At 48.0% G+C, this 19,376-nt stretch overlaps 1 protein-coding gene across 4 annotated transcripts in view; it reads right to left on the bottom strand.

Annotated features, from left to right (window-relative positions):
* Positions 1-19,376, bottom strand: part of LOC307096987 (kalirin) — a 473,518-nt gene that overhangs the window by 9,444 nt on the left and 444,698 nt on the right. For all 4 annotated transcript variants that reach the window (XM_079766806.1, XM_079766805.1, XM_079766804.1 and 1 more), the window contains exons 32-33: positions 19,088-19,230; positions 15,906-16,008 (exon numbers count right to left, since the gene is read on the bottom strand). In XM_079766806.1, coding sequence (XP_079622932.1) covers positions 15,906-16,008; positions 19,088-19,230 — 246 coding nt within the window. The remainder of the gene's footprint in view (positions 1-15,905; positions 16,009-19,087; positions 19,231-19,376) is intronic.

Below are 19,376 nucleotides of genomic sequence, written 5' to 3' on the forward strand. Positions count from 1 at the left end.
CAAAAGGGAAGTCAAACCATGTTACTGGTTTGAGAGAAAAAGGAAGTAATTTTCTGATGCTGAGACTGAGGAAAAGCAGAACGTCAAATTGGAAACAGACAGGCAACCAATTACAATAACTGCACCAGCAATAACGTGTTCCCGGCGTCGCCAGCTGGCCTTATATTTGCTTGTTGGTTTCCTGGTTGCTCAGTAGAACTCAGCGTTTGTAAGGGTAGGAACTGGCCTGCTCTGTCTCACTGCTGCTTCTCTGTCCTGGAACAGCGCCTGGCAAACAGGTGCTCCACACATGTGGGAGCGAATGAGTAAATATGGAACTGCCACCAGGAGTGAAGCCACTTCCAGGATATACTCTTGGCATTTTTCCATGGAATTAGAGCAACATATTGTTGAAGGTCGGTGTGGATCTGGAGAAGAAGAGTCAGGGGTAGAAGCTCAATCTTGCTGGGAGCAGGAAGTAACAGATGTGTCAGACGGCAGAGGCAAAGGAGTTGTTTGACAACAGGAGAAAGAGGAGGCACTGAACTGATATACTGGAGGCGGGTAGAAAGGATGAGACTCAGAGTATTGTGGTTAGGTTAACCTTAGACTCATCCTGAGTCTAGAGAAAGAATGAGAGAATAAAAGAACAGTGATTCATCCAGATGAAGATAAAAGTAATTCCACAACCACCATGCTTTAAAAAACACACTCCAGTGTTTCTTGGATGCTAATCAGTAAAGTCTAAATTCCTTTAAGCAATGTCCAGGGTCTGCCATGATCTGACACAACCAATCATTCCAGTTTTATTTCTCACAGCTCACCTCACAAACCGTGAACTTCAACCAGGCGTATCTACTCTGCAGGGTCCAAACTGTCCTATATTCTCCTTTCTCCCTTCCCTGTCCCAACACAAATGCTGCCTGGACAAGTTCTGCCCACTTAGTAAAGTCCAATGCTGAAACTCCCCTGAACTTATCAAACGAGGAGTTTGGTTTTCTTAATTATACTCAGTCTCAATTTCCAGGTCTCTCTCTTACCCATAATGCACTGGGTTTATTTGCTCCTCATTTATTCATTTAACCAATATTTCCCAAGTGCCACCTCTAGATCAGTACTTAGATTCGGTGATGCAGTGGGGGATATAAAACAGATATCTCTCTGCCCTCACGGACCTAGAGTCTGGTGCAGAAGGCAGTCAGATAACCATGCGAATGCTTACACGGATGGTCCTAGGTATTGTTGTGAGAGATATGACTTAGGGAGGAGAGTGACAGGACAGGCTGAGATCAGGAGAAGAGAGGGCAAAGGGGTGGACTGTGGCATGGCGGGGAGAAAGAATTTCCGGGTTGAGGAAACAGTCTCTTTGCCAAGGCCCTGGGCTGGGAAGGGACCTGAGCAAGGCCAGGGAGGTTGCCAGGCAGGAAACGAAAGGAAGAGTGGCCTCAGTGAGGCTGGAAGATTGGGCCAAGGCCACGATTGTCAGCCCTTATACATCTTGTTGAGGATTTGGATATTCATCCTAAGAGCAAAGGGGTGCTACTGAAGGGCTGGACACCATAGAGTGATGGGAGAGCTTGCATCCGGCTGCAGAGTGGAGAGAGATGAGAGGGAGGTAAGAGGGACTGTCTGGACCAGTTAGGAGGCTTCTTCCATAGGTCCCGTGTAACAGGACAGTGGCTGGAGGGGAGGCGCTCCATCAATGCGGAGGGAGTGCAGTGTCAGTCTGTGGAGGCAACCCCTGTCTTCCTAGGCCTGGGATCTGTTGGTCAGAGAGCCCAGTTCCGAATCCAAAGTATTCCTCCTCTTTTTTTCCAGCACATTTCATCGCTTTGGCTGTATTACCTGTCACGTAATGTATAAAATACAACAGACAGATACATTCCAAAGAGGCCACTAGTTTGTACTCTTTCATTAGAACAGAGGCAGACTTAGGACTGACAGAGTCTACATTGTATACAGTCTCCACAGTGGTATACTATTCTGTGGAAACATAAATGGTGAATTGTGTTTTAAAATACTAAATATAAGGAATGTCTCATATGTTACATCATAGGAGCCTCTAATTTACAAATGTATTGCCCTTAAAATGTCACATTATACGTTTATTGAGACAATATAAAGGGAGTAAAAAGACGAGCCACAGAATGAGAGAGTTATTACCACATATATAACCAATAAAGGACTAATGTCTAGAATATATGGAAACCCCTAAAATTGCAAAGAAAACAAACAAAACACAGACAACTTGCTAGAAACAGGGGCAAAGGCTTGAACAGGGACATCATAAAGGAGAAAATCCTGAGGCCCAATAAGGACATGAAAAGCTGTCCAACCTCATTAGCAATTAGGGAAATGCAAATGCAAACCATAACCCGGTATTGCTACATACCCACCAGACCTGCAAGAATGTTGATGTCGGGCAATTTCAAGTAGAAGCAAGGGTATAAAGCCACGGACAGCTTCCCATGTATTGGGAGGAATGTAAATTTGGTACCAGCATTAAAAAAACAGCTTGCATCATCCATAAAGTTGAAGATATATATAAACATACTCTTCCACCTAGAAACTGTTTTCACCTAGCAATTTCACTCCTAGCCGTACACTCAAGTACAAGAGCACAAAGATATATATACAAGAATATTCATAGCAGCACTGTTCACAGTAGCCCCAAACATCCCAGGTACAGAATGGACAAGTCAGCTGTGGCATATTCATACAATGGAATACTATACAGAAATGGAAATGAATAAACAGCTCTACACATCAGCATGGATGAAGTCCATAAAAATAAGTGTTGAGAGACAGAAATAAGACACACACACAAAAACATACAGTATGATTCTAGTCATATGAAATTTAAAAACAGCGACAGTGAAACTATGTTGTTTAGGAACACATACATAGGAGGTAAGATTATAAAGAAAAGTAAGGATGTTATTATGAATGTCAGGAGAATAGTTGCATCTAGGGGAGAAGGGCCGGGTTGTGACAGGGAGGGGCACACAGAAGCTTCTGGAAAGCGGGCAATGTCTGGCTTTCGTCACCTGCATGTTTATTACATGTATGTCCACTTTATAATTATCCACGCACCCGTTCAGTAGTTTTTATGCATTTTCAACATGTATATTTTACATTAAACATTTTAATCTTTAATGTAAACCATTACATTAAAGATGTTTATCATCAGGAATGCATTTTATTCTTAAAAATAAGAGTATAAATAACAGTTAGTTAACCAGATGAGCCCATAACTCTCAGTAGGTAATAGTATAGATTAAATATTGTACATTTCAATAAAAATAATATAAAATAATATAGTTATAATATTACCAGTTATAAAAACATAAAAGAGCAATAACAAATAAAGATTATTTTTAAGGAATCTGATATCAGATTGGAAAAGATAAAAAATGTTAATGATACACTAGATTGCAAGACTGTAGGAAACGGGCACTCATACAGCTAGAAGGAGTATAAATTGCTCCAACATGGAGAGGGTGATTTGACAATGTCTATTAAAATTTAATAAGCACTAACTCTTCTTCTAGGAAGTTATCCTATTAATATACTCACAATTCGTAAGTGTGAGACACTATACCTGTACAAGGATTATAGCCTTGTTTGTAATGGTAGAAGACTGGAAACATCCCATACACCCATCAATAGAGGACTAGTAAAATAAATTATGGTACCATAAGTAATGGAATATTATGTAGCCATCAAAAAGGGTGGGGAAAGAGAGAGAGAGAGAGAGAGAGAGAGAGAGAGAGAGAGAGAGAGAGAGAGAAGCAGCTCTACATATCCCATTATGAAATTTCCCAGATTTGTTACACAGGAAAAGTGTAAAACAGTACTCATTGAATGCTACTACTTGTTTAAATATTAGATGATTATGAGGAAGTAAAAGAAGATTTGGGTAAAGATTCTAAGGGAATTTTTGAATAGTTCCCATCAGAGCTAAAGAAAAGTGTAATTCTACATCAAAATGAAATACTGCTTTTGATATACAGATATGTCAGCAGTACTGCTCTTTTACATATTGTCTGTGATTATAATACTTATTTTGGGATCAAAACTGATACAAAGGATGAGAAATAGAAAGGAAGATGAACTTTAAGACCAAGTTCAAATTTCACTCTGGTGTAAGAGTCTTCCCTGGTCCCCAGGCTAAATTTGTGTTCAATGTGGGTATATTTCTGTTTGTGTGGTAAGTATGTATCTCATCTGACACATTCATCTTTGTAATTTCTTGGATGCCCAGCACAGCCACTGGCATAAAGGCAGTACTGAGTATAACTATCTCTTTCATAAACACCTACAACATGCAGATAATCACTCTACTTGGCATCACATATGAGACACTTTGGGTAACAAGTTGGAGGACAATGGCACGAGGACAGAGATTGTTCTTATATGTCCTGAATCTCCATGGTGCCTCGTCATCAGTGGACACTCAATAAAATTCTGTTGGATAAAAGAATGAACTCAGTGTACCGATATATTTGAAATAATTTTCTATTCTGCCTATGACTAATTTTATTCTTCTCCATTAACAGATTTTCGGCTTGGTCATGTGTTAATGGTAGTGCCTACTTGTTTGCCCTCTAGATAAAACAACCAACTTAGTGGTTTGGACTTTATAAGCCCTGTGAGAAATACTCCCTTAAATTTAACTGTTAGAGAACATACCCTAAAAATCTTTTTCTTTTGGGATTTTTTGAGAATTTTTTCATAAATGTAATAAAGGTTCTCAATAGCCATGTGTATAAAGGCATAAAAATTGTGACCATTCTTGTTTTGGACGGTTTTGAGATGACGTGGGTTGGGGAGGTAAGATAGAGTCTGCATTACAGATTTCAGACTCCACAGTTTGAAGCACTTTCCTTTAGCCAAACTACTCCCCACTCCTCGCCCTCTCACATCCTTTTAAAAAATTAGAACAATTTACCTTTTTTTTTAAGAACAATTTTTAAATTGTTCTGACATTCCTGTTTTACGAGAGAGAAGAAATTTAATAACATTTGGCATTATGTGATTCCTTCCTGATCTTTTTCTTTGTCTACCTAGCATGAAAGTCGCCTTCCTGAATCAGGAATCTGCTAACTTGAACTACAGCAGAACGACAACAGGGTTGGAATCTAGCATCCTGGTTTGAAATGGTCCTGAACCAGGGAATTAAGAACATGGGGGCTACCTTTGAGGGCTCCCAAATGATCTTTTGAAAAGAATTGCTGAGTTCTTCTTAAATAAAAGCTGCAATGTTGTCCATCACAGGAGCATATGAGGAGGTAAAGATGAAAATAAAATGAAGCAAGTTATATTACATTTCAAATGCATTAAACCTTTTGCACTCGGATGTCGAGTGTGACTCGACACGGTTAGCATTAGAATAAAGGAATCGAGAAAAAAGCAAGCGAGTACAAAGGGTTAAAACTGAGCATGTTTGGGTTGACATCAGCACAACAGAGAAAGGTCTAGGCAGGCCACCGAGTTACTTTGTCTGCTGTGTTCACTGCCATCTCCTCTGTGTCTGAAACAGTGCCTGTCACATGGTAGGAACTCAATAAATGATTGATGAATTAATGAGATACATCAAGACACCAAGGAAAAAAAATGAAATAAAATTTTAATACCCTCTAGTGCTCACTAAGTCATCTGTTGTCCATGTATAAGTGAGAAACAGCAAACAGGAAGTCAAACTTTTTTAAAAAAATATTGATCTCAGAGAGAGGAAGGGAGAGGGAGAGAGAGAGACAGAAACATCAATGATGAGAGAGAATCACTGATTGGCTGCCTCCTGCACGTCCCCTACTGGGGATCAAGCCCGCAACCGGGGCATGTGTTGTGCCCTGACCGGGAATCTAACCGTGACCTCCTGGTTCATGGGTTGATGCTCAACCACTGAGCCACACTGGATGGGCGTAAGTAAAACATTTTCAACACTACCCCCCCCCCCCCACCCCTGCAGCTGAGAGGACACCAAACAGAGACAGTAAAACACAGAGCCTGTTCTTTTTCTCTTTAGTACATCATGAAGTGCAGAGAGGAGCATCAGCCCTCGCAGCTGGTGCAGGGGAGAGAGCAACGCATGCAGGCGCCTTCACCCAGCATTCCAGCGCCAGCATCAGGGCCACGCAGATGAGAGGAAGAGCGCGCCTGAACTCCTAGTCAACGTCCCATCTCTCAGCAATGAGCAATTTCCAAGAGAATCAACTAGAGCATTAAAAAATGATACTACATGCACATCCTGAACTTGGAAGAGTTGACTTTAAACCCGAACAGACGAGGAGGTGAAAACTGACTCCAGCTTGGATACAAGGACGTGACTGCCCCGCACAACCAGGGCCGACCACGGGAACCCGGTGGAGAAGGGCGCGGCGGCTGCTCGGGGCAGGCCCTGGCTGAAGGAGGCACCGGGCACCTGCAGTGGGCCCGGTCTGCACAGTCTTCACCTGCTATCAGTTCTCTCACCACAGGAAGAGCCATCAGGGCACCCTGGAGGGCATCGCTATTCAGCAGCTCCGGGAGAGGCCCTGCACCAAAGTCACATCCTCAGTGTCGCTGCCAATGGAAGGCCACCACAAAGGATGTTCCATTTGCTCCTCTTGACGAGCCCCTGCTTTCTGGAACTAGGACCCCATCGTCTCACCCCAACGACAGAAACTCTCAGACCCACCCCTCCCCGTCATCCGTCTCCTGCGCTCCTGGTCGCGGCCGGCAGTGGGCAGTGGCATCAGCAGTGAGGAGGTGACACCCAGCTGCCAGGCAGGTGATAGCCGGGCAAGCGGTTTCAATCCAAGCTCAAGTTCGAGGAGCAGGGCAACATTACTCACTTGTCTCTCCAAACAGGCTTTCCCCAAGAATCCCCCGTGACGGCCACAGACAACGCACACCATGTTTACGGCGCGGCACAGAGGGTCAAGGCGGTTCCGTCTAAAGCAGGACCAGCACCTCAAGGTCACCTTCCCCTCCCCCATTTCTAGTGTCACTAGACATCCATTTGTTGCTAGACATTGGTTCCAGACATCCATTTCTAGCAACTCTTAGAAGTTAAGAGTTCATTTTCAAACCCACTCATGTTTATCATCCTCCTGGTATCACTTCTCGTCATCAGGGAGCACAACCGGTTAAGCACACTATCTCCCACAGTCTGTTCCCCCCCCCCCCCCCCCCCCCCGCTCTAATGGAGGATTCAGGCACTCTGCCCTGCACTAACAGAGAGTCTTCTCTTGAACCAACCCCGAAGGAGAACGGGCAAATAATGTGCCAAGCGGTCTGTGCAGAATCCTCCAGCAGACCCTTGCCCTGGGAGCTGCCGCTTCTCTGCCGCAGCCTCGGAGCCTCGCTCTGCCCTCCCTGCTCAGTCCCTGCCGCCTCCCCTTCTTAAGCCCCTTTCTCCCCGCTGAACGCATCTGGACCAACCTGTCCTACTCACTTGGGCCTTGTTTGCCTTGGGCTGTCGCCAGCTAATCCACTTTGACATCTTGGTTCTCCCTGAGATTTGTTTTCTCCTTCCACCAAGATTTTAAAAAACAGAATGAAAATCTGCGCCGGGCGGTGGCAGGCTGAGCGGGTGGTGGGACTCTTGGCTGCAGGCAGCTCAGAGGCAGGAGCAGCCCGGCCACACGTCCCTGCTCCCTGCCAAGCGCTCAGAGCCCAACCGGGAATTTGCCTGGAAGTCTGTCTGGGGCAGAATCACACCCCCACCAAGGCCGTTACATGAGTCACAGGACTTGGTATGGAAGAGTCTGTGATAGGCATTCATACTTGAGAAGTGATCTTTCCCCTGTGCCACCTGGAGACCCTGCACGGGGCTTTAGAGCCACTTTGTCACTTACTTTGGGTCACTGTGATTCCCCGGGCCGGGACAGGGTGGTGCGGAGGCAGTTGGAAAAGGGGTCCAAACCATGTTCGCTTTTTGCTACAAGGTTCTATAAGCTGAGCCTTCAGGGTTACCTCAAAAGTACTATGTTTTTAATCCAACTAACAGGCGGGACACTGACTGGGGTGTGAGTCTTAGGTCCATTAACTGGCTTTGGGACTCTGAGCCAGGCCCTTGGTTTCTTTTAACCAGGGCGAAGGCAGAGGGCTGGACGATCCATCTTTCAGGCCCTTTCCTTCCCAAAGCTTCTATGTTTCCATGTCCCAAACTCGCCCGAGGGACTCTGGCCTCTGGCCACCGGCAGCTCTCACACACGGGTCTCACTGCCGGGAGTCACATTCGTGGTTCCCCTGTTCCTGTCACAGACGCTGGTGCAAAGCTGCACCGGGAACAGAGATTCTGCGCCACCGCACACCGTGCTCTGAGCATCCTGGGAGCTCGCTGAGGTGTCCCCCCTTTGCCTGTGCAGCGAACTGCTCACTGGCTACTTTATTTTATGAAACTCAATTGCTTTTCCAGATGACTGGCAACTTTAAAGGTGGGTCTGCTAAGGGAGGGATTAAAGCTATTGAGTATAAGTCAAAATATAAAGTAAAGGAATGCGGTCCTGGGAGAGTGTGCCCCGTCTCTCACACCCTTTGGTGGTGTGCAGCTGTTAGAAGCCAGTCGTTTGGGCAAACTTTCAATGACAGGAAAACCTGTAACCTCAACTCCTCGCACTTTGTCGTTTTGCTCTGAAAAGCCAGACATTTTACTGTGCTGTGTCGCTCAGGAGAGGAGGAGGCTGTGCTTCTGGGAGTGATGGAGCCACCACAGGGAGGGAGCCCCTGGCGTCTCAACGGCCAGGCAGCCCGCGTTGTCTCTTGCCCACTGCGCCATCTCCCCTCCTCCAGCCACGGCTGCCGCCGTGGATCAAAGGAACAAAGGCACCACACTAGGAGCAAAAAGCTATTTTCAAACCTGGTCCTGACCTTGGATTGTTCAGAAAACTGAAAAAAAGAATCACCATTTGGGCTTAAAACTTTAAAGCGAAGATGGCATTTTTTCCCCTACTTTGGAGTGACTACTAGAATCAGAAATCAGTGGGAAAAATCAGAATGCCTCCATCCAAGATTCATACAGAATTCCGGCACCCCGCACGCCAGGGTGTGACTGAGACTCAAGATTACACGGGCTTATAAAGTCCAAGCCCGGGTAATAGGAAGTACAATTATATACTCTTTTCAGGTATTTATTTGAGAGTTAAAGTGTTTTGTTATGAGACGGGAGGCAGCATATATGTCTCCCTATAGAGAGGGTATGGCCCCACTGAGACAAAGGGCTGAGGAACAAGAGCTGAGTGCCTCCGACTGACCCTTACACTTTCTTCAGTTTTTAACGCAGTGCATTGAATGGGCTGGATCGCTAGTGGGTGGGTCACTCCAGGTAAGTGTAACACAATGTCACAACAACAGTGGCCCATCTTGATGGGTTGTAAGAATTTGTCGGGTGAAAATTACACAGTGTGAACTGAGAGGATTTTTATTAGCCCTGACACAGCCGAGCTAATAAAAGATGTGTGGTTTTCTCGTCAGTGGCAAAGCCCAGTGATCTGTGGGCCCTGAAAACAACAGTGAGCACGCTGTCCGTTTTTTTGCATGGGAAGGCCCTGCAGTCACCTGGAAAAGGGGTCCAAACCATGGACTCCTCTGCTTCAGACCCTTGCTCATAGGGGATCTGGGCTGGTCCTTCAGAATCCTGGGAAGTGGGGGTCACTGCCCTCACAGTACAGTGAGGAGGCTGAGGCACCAAATGATGACATGACCCACTCAAGGTAAACAATCAGGGACTGAATCCAGGCCTGACCTCAAAACCCATCCCCTTCCTACCACGTTCCCCCTTCCTTCCTATAGCAGACGCCTTGCATCCTACCCGATGCCCTTCCCCACAGGGCACCCAGGCCCCAGCTCTGGTGCATGGTGGCTACGAACAGCTCAAGCTGACACAAAGCCTGGCCCCCCTGCCTCAGGGTGGAGCAAACTGTGGGTGCAATTATGCCAGCGCGCCGGGAGGGGTCAGCCTGAGCCAGACTCCTGCTGCAACCATGTGCACGTTTGCCTTCTCTCCTCCACTGGACCCCGTTTCCCTGCTCCTTGGCCTGAGAGCATCTCCCCCCTTAAATTACATGCACAGGAATCTGGGCCTCAGATTCTGCTTCTAAGCAGTCGGACCCCGGATGCTCTCCTTCCTCCCCTCCCACAGTCTCCCAAGCACCATGCGCCCCTATCCTATCCTAACCCCAGCTCTGTCCTCAGGAGGTGTGTCCTCCCCAATTTATAAGCCCATTTAAATAAAGAGATTCACTTCTCCCCAAGTCATCTGTTCTCCTACCAGCACTAATTCCTAAGGGGAAAATAATTTCTTACGTCAAACTCAAGTTCTTCCAATTGCAGCATCAGCCCACTTTTTCTTAGAAGAAAACTGAGTAACCTTTTACCTCTGATGCTGTTAGCGGAAGACCAGGGGTCCATCCTTTCTTTTACTGGTAGTTTATCTTCCCTCCCGACATGAAAGGAACCTAGAGGGTGGCTTGGTCTTGTTTTGTTCATTGCTGTACTCCCAGCATTGAGAGCTGCACCTGCTATGGAATAAGCAGGACCTCAACACACGAATCAAGAGCTGGAACAGGCCGACGCAGGGCAGGGCCCTCAGCAATGCGCCCGGGCAGGGGCTAGACCCTGTCTGACTACAGCCCTGCACGTGCTACATGCTCCCAGAGAGCAGGTGGCAGGATTACCAGGTTCTGGGGAACCAGGTGAGGCTCTACGGAAGTCCATGCCCAGGAGGTCGAGCAGCCAGGCTGCCTCGCCCCCAGTTAAACGCATCATGTGCCTGCGGCGAGTAACGCTGTGGGCATCACTGATTGTCCCCTCAGTTGAGCCCTCACCGTCTCTGAACAGAGCTTTCCCTCCTGATTAGTAAAACAAAATTCTGGTCATGGCCCACTGCATTAATGTGACGGTCCAGAGTTTTAAAAAGATCACTGAGTTAGATCTTGAAATCTCCAGGTTCTCCAGGCACTCCCACACCTGCCTCAGCTCACTGCCATCATCAGCCCATCCTGCATCTCAGATCACATTAGCTTGTGGTGGAAACTCCTCATTCAAATCAGAATCCTGTTCCAGCCGTGCTCTTCCTCTCACATTTCTGCAGAGAATCTCACCAACGTCCCTGCCTTCAGCCAGCCGGGACACGTCTAGAAATTCATAGTGATTTTTGGATGGAGAGTGTCCCTACTAGCATATGTTTGTAACGTGCAATTCCACAAGCATTTATTGGGGACCAGCACGGTGCAGACAACCGATTCAGCACCACCAGCGGGAGATCATTCGGCAGACATCCAGCATGTTAAACAACACGATACTTCTTCACTACCACCTCGCTACTCAGCTTTGCTTGCCTAGAATTCCAGTATTCTGTATTTCCTTGACATGTGGTTGCAAAGCCCCATCACTTAATAATAAACCTATAGGCAGAAGGCTGTTTGCAGTGAAATGCCCCGAGTAGCGTGAGCATGTTCCTGGGCAGAACAGGAAGGGGCTCAGACACCGTGGAACAACATAAGCACATTGGGTGCCTTCAGGGAGATGACGCTTTTGCGTAGGACAGGTGTGAGGCAGAACCCGGTTGCACAGGCCCATGTGAGGACCGAATAAAAGCAACTTTGGGGGAAGTTAGCAATGGCATTACTGAGGCACCTATGTTGGTTTTGTTGGCGTTTCATGCAAAATTAAGAATACTAGACTGATTCCTTCTCAAGGAGGGAGGACTTATAAGTAAGCAACCCCAGCTCTCCTGCTACAGAGAAACGTGGGGAGTTTCCTTTCCCAGCAGGAAGAGTCAGACAAGGCAACCTGGGTGAGAAACGGGGAGGGCCCGGGGATTGGTCTTCTGTCCTCAATCTTGTCTCTTGAGCAAGAATTTAGATAAAGCCACAGACGGTATGTGTATCCAATAATGCTGGGAGATGTAGCTGATATACTGGACAAAATAATTTCTATTCAAAACATGCTGGAATACTGGGAGATAATCAAATAAGAGACACCCACTAGATATAAAGTAGTCTGACACTCAGCTTCCTAAGTCACCTGTCCAACCAAGGGCAGTCCACGAACACAGGTGTGGAGATGTTAGGCACAACAGCGCACACCCTGCCTAGATTCAGTGCACCCCCTCGGGGAGCGCAGGCAGAGTAGCCCTGGACTGAGGAGCTGAGTTCGCATTAGTTAGATCACATCCACAGTGTCCCAGACCATTCCGGATGCCCCATTCCATACAGATCATTCCATACTGGAGTCAGAGGAAGGCAACTAGGATATGGGAGGGTCTGAAAGAATATTAATACAAGGAGCAGCTGGAGAAACTGAGAACCTCCAACCTGAACAGAGAAGACGAAAAGGCAACTGTCTTCACACATAGAAAGCCTTCCTGGTCAAAGGCGGTGCACTTTGAGGGTTAAAATGAATACCCGACAGTAATGGGTGATAAGCCATTACATAATAAAATAACCCAGGAGCTGATGCTAAGCACAGATGTCTAAGCCTGGGATTCCAAGGGCTGGCAAAGAAAGGCTATTCTGTGCATAGACAGGCAAACCGAGGCTACATCTCTTTAGGTCTCACCTGGAAAAGAACCTGCTGACAATTAGTTAATGGAAGAGGAACCCAGAGGGTAGGACTCTAGAACTTTCAAAGATCCGTACAGTCTGCTAAGTAATAGGGCACTCTTATTCAGAGTATCTAAACTTCTGTTTCCCCTGTCATAAGGGTGGGAAATTAACCTTCACTGAATGTTTAATCGATGCCAAGTAAATGTATTTTCCTTAACCTTCCCAGTGCCTCTGTGAGATGGACATCTGTCGTACAGGTCGGGAAAATAAGGCGCAATAACTCATGCAGCAGGACAAACATTAAGGGCCAGAGCTGGGATCTGAACCAGGTGTGTCCAAACCCCTTCCTCCCCACAGCACACGCAGGGTGATGAGAAAGGTGCCACTCAACTAGGTCTAGGGCCCTTTAAGGGTTAGCTTTCCTCATCTGCCCAGACCAGTAGTGCCCCTACTCTAATTCCGCTGGATTGGAAGAGGAAGATGGGGCCTTTCCTAGAAACCCAATGCTAAAATGAGCTGATGCCTGCGCGGGGTCTGTCCCACCGCCTCCCCACAGCCACGCTCCTTGCCCTTGCTGCATATGGCTTCGTTCGCCTGAGTCAATCCACTCTGTTCTCTTTCTCTTCTTCAGGGTCTGTTTACCTGACCACTGGGAAACCAATGGAGACCAGTTTCCTGGGCTTCTGGTAACACAGATCGGGGAAAATTGAAAGATACCAACTAGTGGTTTCTCTGATGAAGGGGGGTGCAGGTCAGGGGCACGTGCTGTCTGGTTATCACTCTTCTGTGTTAGAAAGGTAAGAACATTCTAAGTGACAGTGCATGGTCCAGACAGACCCTCTATTTTATTCTGAAATGGTGACTTTCTAAGTGGCTTTCCAGGGTGTGTATGGAACACAGGCTCTCTCATCATCTGACCCGCTGCCCAGGTTTCCCAAGGCTTGAGGAGGTAGCTCTGGGGTTCATGTTCTTTACAGGCCAGGCTCTCCAGCCGACGAAAGCTTTTTGCAGGTAGGTAAGGAAACAGCTAGGCTTCTTTTATATTTAAAAACACAATGTTTACATGTTTGGCTGCTTTCAGACCACCTATTTAAGCTACCTTTGTTGTTGTTGTTGTTAATCGTTACCCAAGAGTATTTTCCCACTGATTTTTAGAGAGAGTAGAAGGGTGAGGGACAGACAGAGGGAGAAAGAAACATCCATGTGAGAGAGACACATCAATTGGTTGCCTCCTGCACATGCCCCATTGAGCCTACAACTGAGGTACTGGAATCAAACCCGGGACCCTACAATCCGTGGGCTGATGCTCCATCCACTGAGCCAAGCCAGCCAGGGTGTAAGCTGCCTCTTAATGCTGGAGCTCCCTGGGATCAGGGACTGCCCCCTCTGTGCACTCGCTCCGTGTTCCCTGGTCACCTGGGTGTGCTGTGTGCCAGGGGTACAGCAGTGAAGCAGACAGACGTAACTGATGCCCTCGCCAGGGCTTCAAGGCCTGGCACAGACACACAGGACACATAAAATTATACACTCAACAAACAGTCCACATCTCTCCACAGCATCCAGCACAGAGCTCGGCACAGGGTGGGTGCTTCTTCCCGACACGTGACCAGGGGTTTGGTGGAATGTGCAGGAAGACCCACGAGCCGAGTTAATCATAGCGTGGGGTTCCACACTTCGACTTGTAGAGGGAGGGGGAGATGGGAGAGTGAATCAGGGAGATCTGGGTTCTAGTTTCTGCTTTTCCACTGACTACTAGAATTTTCCTGAGCAAGGCACTTAGTCTTTCTGGCCCTCAGTTTCCTGACGTACAGAATACCACGTGAGCACCAGGATTCCTCATGAACAACAAAATGCCTGCTGTCAGAGGTGTTCTCCTTCAGCCTCACCTACCTCGCCTGAGACAAGGATGGCTGAGCCCACGCTTCCTAGGGCTCACAGCTCCATGGAAGGATCTGTGCGGGTCAGGGCTGGGGGAGGGCAGCAGCAGCGGCGGGAAGGGATGAATTCCCTGCACCGTGAAACTAACAGGCTACTTCTGAACATGGGAAACACTGCGCTGCACGCACCACCCACTGACTGCTTAAACAGCAACACGTGCACTCACAGGATAGTCTAGGTTGTATTTCTAAACAACAGATCAGAGGAGAAAGGGAAGTACAGAAATAGTTTTCTTTGTATGTTTTTACAAAGTGGAAAAAAACAATTTTCCATCCACTCTGATAGTCAAAATGGCTTAGTAACTTGAAGGCAGGATGCCAGTCAGAATCACCTTGAATGTCCTTGAACACTAGTCTAGAGTGTGATTTAGCACCGTGATCTTAGGAGGTTTGGGGGCAAAGTCATTTTCCCCAAGTAGGAAAAATAATTAGGGAAAATGAATGCAGATCATCATCATATATATATATATATATATATATATATATATATATATATAATCTCCATAACTTGGAAAACTAAAATGAAGCAGGGACACAGCCTGTTGCCTGAGCCAGACCGACTACGCCAAAATACTAGGTCTAGATAAACTAGGGCCAAAGGGTCTTGCAGATCCACGCCTTCCGAACAAAATCACTAACGTGCAACCCAAGGTCATCTCACACTCTCCTGACCCCGAGGTAAGCGAGTGAGAGTAGGGTCAGAGGAAACCTCGCCGTGTCCCTGCTGCGAATTCAGGCCGTTGACTTCTTCCCTGGCTGAGCAAATGCACTGAGTCTTGGCTACAGTCTCCTTCCTTCCGCTCCCCGTGAAAGCTCCTAACTTTTGTTTATTTGCTCCCAAATGTAAGAGAGCAAGTGACCAGGCTTTCTCACAAGACTACCACATCCCTGCATGCTGCTTCACACACCACTTCCTGGCCCTCCGCCTCTCAGGAACTGAGCCCCAATATCTGGCCGGAGGAAGGCAACATTCCGCCAGGAGCCCCATCAGACAGGAGGCTCCCACCAACCAGCATCTCTGTGGCCATTTCCCAAATCACTGGTCTTGGTCTAACTCGGAGGTGAGCTCATTCAAATCATTGTCAATATGAGCCAGTCACAGCCACTAAGGTCTCTGGAAACTGTGCCAGCCTCAGCTCCCTGAGTCCAGCCTCCCAGGAGGCCGAGCAGCCCCAGCAGCCAGGGGGCACCTCACAGGAGAGAGATGCAGAGACCCTCACTCCTCACCCTCGCCACCTCTGCTGAACTCTCGCAACACGAGAGGTCTGCCTGACCACCTGATCTCTGTCCCCTCAGACGAGATCTCCACGTGACATACCTCCTGCAGCCCTACCAAGAGACCACCAGCTCCTGAGTGCAGGCTCCTCAGGGGGAGAAGTTCCTTTGGGGGTAACCCTCTAGGGTGGCTCAGCCAACGAGAAGTCTTAGGGGGAGGAAGGTGAGGGCGCTGTCCTACCTTGTCACTGTCCACTGTGTTCTGAGAGGTCCTGGAGGCAATGGAGATGGTATCTGGCTGGCTGCTCCCATCCCCCTGGCTGTCACCATCCTCCACTCCATCTCTGCAGGAAGAAGAGAAAAAAAACAGGGGTGGGGGTGGGGGGAACCGCTGTGGGTGTAGAGCCACAGGATTTCCAGCTGGGCTGGCAGAGCAGGGCCCAGGTACTTCCTAGCAGGGATTTGTCTACAGTTATCCCCCTGCAGGGAGCAGCCCTGTGGGATTTCCAGTGATGTAACCGCTTGTACTTAGTAAACACATAATCACTCTGTTGCTAACTGAACACAACATGGCTCCTTCTCCAAAACTCCTCTGGGCCACAATGCAGAGGGGGCAACTGTTTATTCACCTCTAGGGGGAATGGGTCTGTAGCAGGCACTGGAAGAGGCACATCCTACTTAAGACCAAGGCTTCTATCCAGCTGACTGGGCCATCACCCACCATCCCAGAACTCAAGGTATTCACATGGCTTTTCTGCATCCTGTAATGGCTGGGGGTGGTTTCTAGCTGGCCTACTGAGAAAACAGAACTGATAAGATACTGTTTTGACTTGTGTTTCATCTGTTCCAGAAACTGGAGTGGGATATTTTCTCCACGGAGATTATCTTTGGGAAGTTCCTGATGTTGGACCCTCAACTCCTGGGTATGGAGGAGTTTACTGCCTTCGTTTTGGTGGGTCTTGTTGATCTCCTGCTTACTTATGATGGCTTCTTATAAACACAGGAGGCCAAGGCATCTTCTCAGAGATAGGAGAACAGCCACAGATTCCACAGCAGCTTTCGAGACAGCTGTGTTGCTCTTGGTGTCTGATAAGACAGGCTCCCAAGTGTACTCCTGGCACCCGGACCCCTTCCTGTCCCCGGGACCATACCACAATCCCACAGGCTCCCTCGACTCTCCAGCCTCAGAACTGTGACCCAATCCTGCACTGAACCCACAGCCAGGGCCAAGGGGATTAGATGCTTGGGAACTGGTGAAGGCTAAATGGTTTGTGTCAGAAAAAACACTGGAGAAGATGTGGGCCAGGGGTTGGATAGGTTAGCACAGGGAACGACAGCTCTTCCCATGGAGGCTTTTATGAATGTCACAACCCCAGTGCCGCTTACAGAGAACTTAGGGCATTAGGGACAAGGGGAACTCGCTGTCCGAGAAAGGTACCATGTAGGCAAAACCCCCATATACTGAAGCTGCCTCACAGAATCTAAACATGACAATGGTGAGTCTATGTGGACATGTGTGTGCATGTGGGCATACATGTGATGCACAGGTATATACATGGTGTCCGTTAGTCATAAAAAGTTATTTCTAAGTCGACTGCTCTTTTACCACTCCTTGTGGGCTTGGAAAAAGCCAACTTATTTTTAATAACACAAGCCACTTTTATAGGAAGGAAAATCTGCTGTAAAAAGAAATTATGGGATGCATTTCAAAACAAAACATAAAGGACCTTCAGATCATCTGTTGTGGATATTCGGCCACTGCGCCCACCAGTTGTGGAGCGTTAAGAGCCGGCTGTGCTTTCTGCTTCCCACTTGCCGGCCCATTGCAGGCCTGCTGGCCCCTCCGGATGAAGCCAGCTCCGGGGGAGGGAGGGAGCCCAGCCAGGAGTGTGGGTAGTATTTCCCAGGCAGACCCGCTCCTCCATAAACTCTGTCCCCACATCCAGAAAACAAGCTAATGAAATCACAGATTGCCTGGCTATTCTCTGCAGAGTGTGCTGAGGTTTCTCCCGGTCTCATCACAGAACAAGGACAGGAAAAGGGGATGGCATTTTCAGGATATGCCACCCCATTTCCAGAGATGCCCACTCTCCTAGTGCAGGAAAAAGGGGTTCTCTCATGGAGTCCTCCTGGTCAACCTCACCTGAACGACCCTGCCTACCATGGTCCTGGACATTCAGCTCTTTATGGCCATTTCCATTCTATCTTCTTATTAAAGTAGGGCTTTCCTGCAGCAGGGCCTGTCTCTAGTGTGTAAGTCTATCTCTCACCTGGACTCGGGACAAAGGTAACTGAAATAAAAATAACCCTTCCCTCAGCACAGTCCTGATCTGTCCTCCAGCACAGCAAGGTGACCGTATCCTGGCCATGCAGGTCGAGGGGCTTTCTCCCCATGGAGGTATCTCTTTCCAGCTTCATCACACCCTCCTTCCAGTTATCACCTCCCTCTGGACTAATGCTGCTATTCCCTAGGCCCGGCAGTGGTGCTCCAGCCTGGGTGTCCTTGTTGGCGCCAAAGCATCAAGTAAATCTTTGGGATTTATTCCATTCATGAATAGGGGAGGAGAGGAGAGCCAGTGACCCTCCCCACCAGATCTCTGCCTTTTGTTTTGTTCCCCCCACCCACCCTATGACGTTCTTGTATACTTTCTTTTGAAGCACCCTCCAAAAGAGTCCTTGTCGGTGATGTCAAATGGGGAGGGAGTTAATTAAATATTTGACCAAATATAGCAGGCTAATTTTTAAGTTGATAATTTTGTATGGCCTGTGAATGATGTTATAAATATCCAAATGGCTTTTGGCAGAAAAAAGGCTCCCCACCCCTGGATAAGGGAAACTGGGATTCAGACAGATGAAGGTACAAGAACATCTGTCTTCTTCTGCCCAATCACATTGGTTTTCTCGGATGAATAGAGGTGAGGACTCCAGGGGTGTGGCAGTAAGAGCTGCAATGATAACCCCATCAGACCATCCCCTGCCTTACAGCACACAATGCCCTTTTACTGTTTAATAAGCCTGGAGCTCCCCACTCATGGCCCAGCTCCACCTCCCACCCAAAGCCTTCCCAACACCCCACTGCTCATGTACCATCCCCACTTCCCACGGTTCCTTTGTCTCTCTGTCATGTGTGAGACGTGCCTGTTAGATGGCTCTGGACGGAATGGCTCATCTCACACTTGCTTTTATTTTCCTATAGCACCTTGCAGAGTGTCTGCCAAATAAGAGTGCTCACCGCAGCCTGCTGAAGGGAACTGCCAGTCACTGGCAAGATGCTTAGGAGAGCTAACTCATCTCAGGGAGAACTTGAGGGGTTCATGGAGGAAGCCCCCTGCAGAACACATCCCCTGTGGAGGCAAAGCTTCACCCCTCCCCCACCCCGGAAGCAGGACTGGGAGGACTAGGAGGCGGGGAGACGCTGGTTACCTCTTACTATTGTTCCTCAGTTTGGCTGGTGTTTTGGGGAGCTGGATGGGCTCCTTTAAAGCTCCTTTCAGGTGAATGATCCTTTCTTGAATCACCTCCCGTATGTTCTTGATCCACTCCTGCTTGGTTTCTATGTTGGAGGCCTGGAGTGCCACAGGGAGAGAGAGTCAGCACCCAGCTCCCTCCGTCCTGCCCAAGCAGTTCTCAGCCCGCCTCTTGCAGGCCATCCTCCTGCAGGCCGCATCCATTATGTTTGACACCGAATGTTTGAGGGGCTTATTTCTCCTTT

This window comes from Cnephaeus nilssonii, assembly GCF_951640355.1.
Source record: "Cnephaeus nilssonii genome assembly, chromosome: 3".
In the NCBI taxonomy this organism is placed as follows: domain Eukaryota; kingdom Metazoa; phylum Chordata; class Mammalia; order Chiroptera; family Vespertilionidae; genus Cnephaeus; species Cnephaeus nilssonii.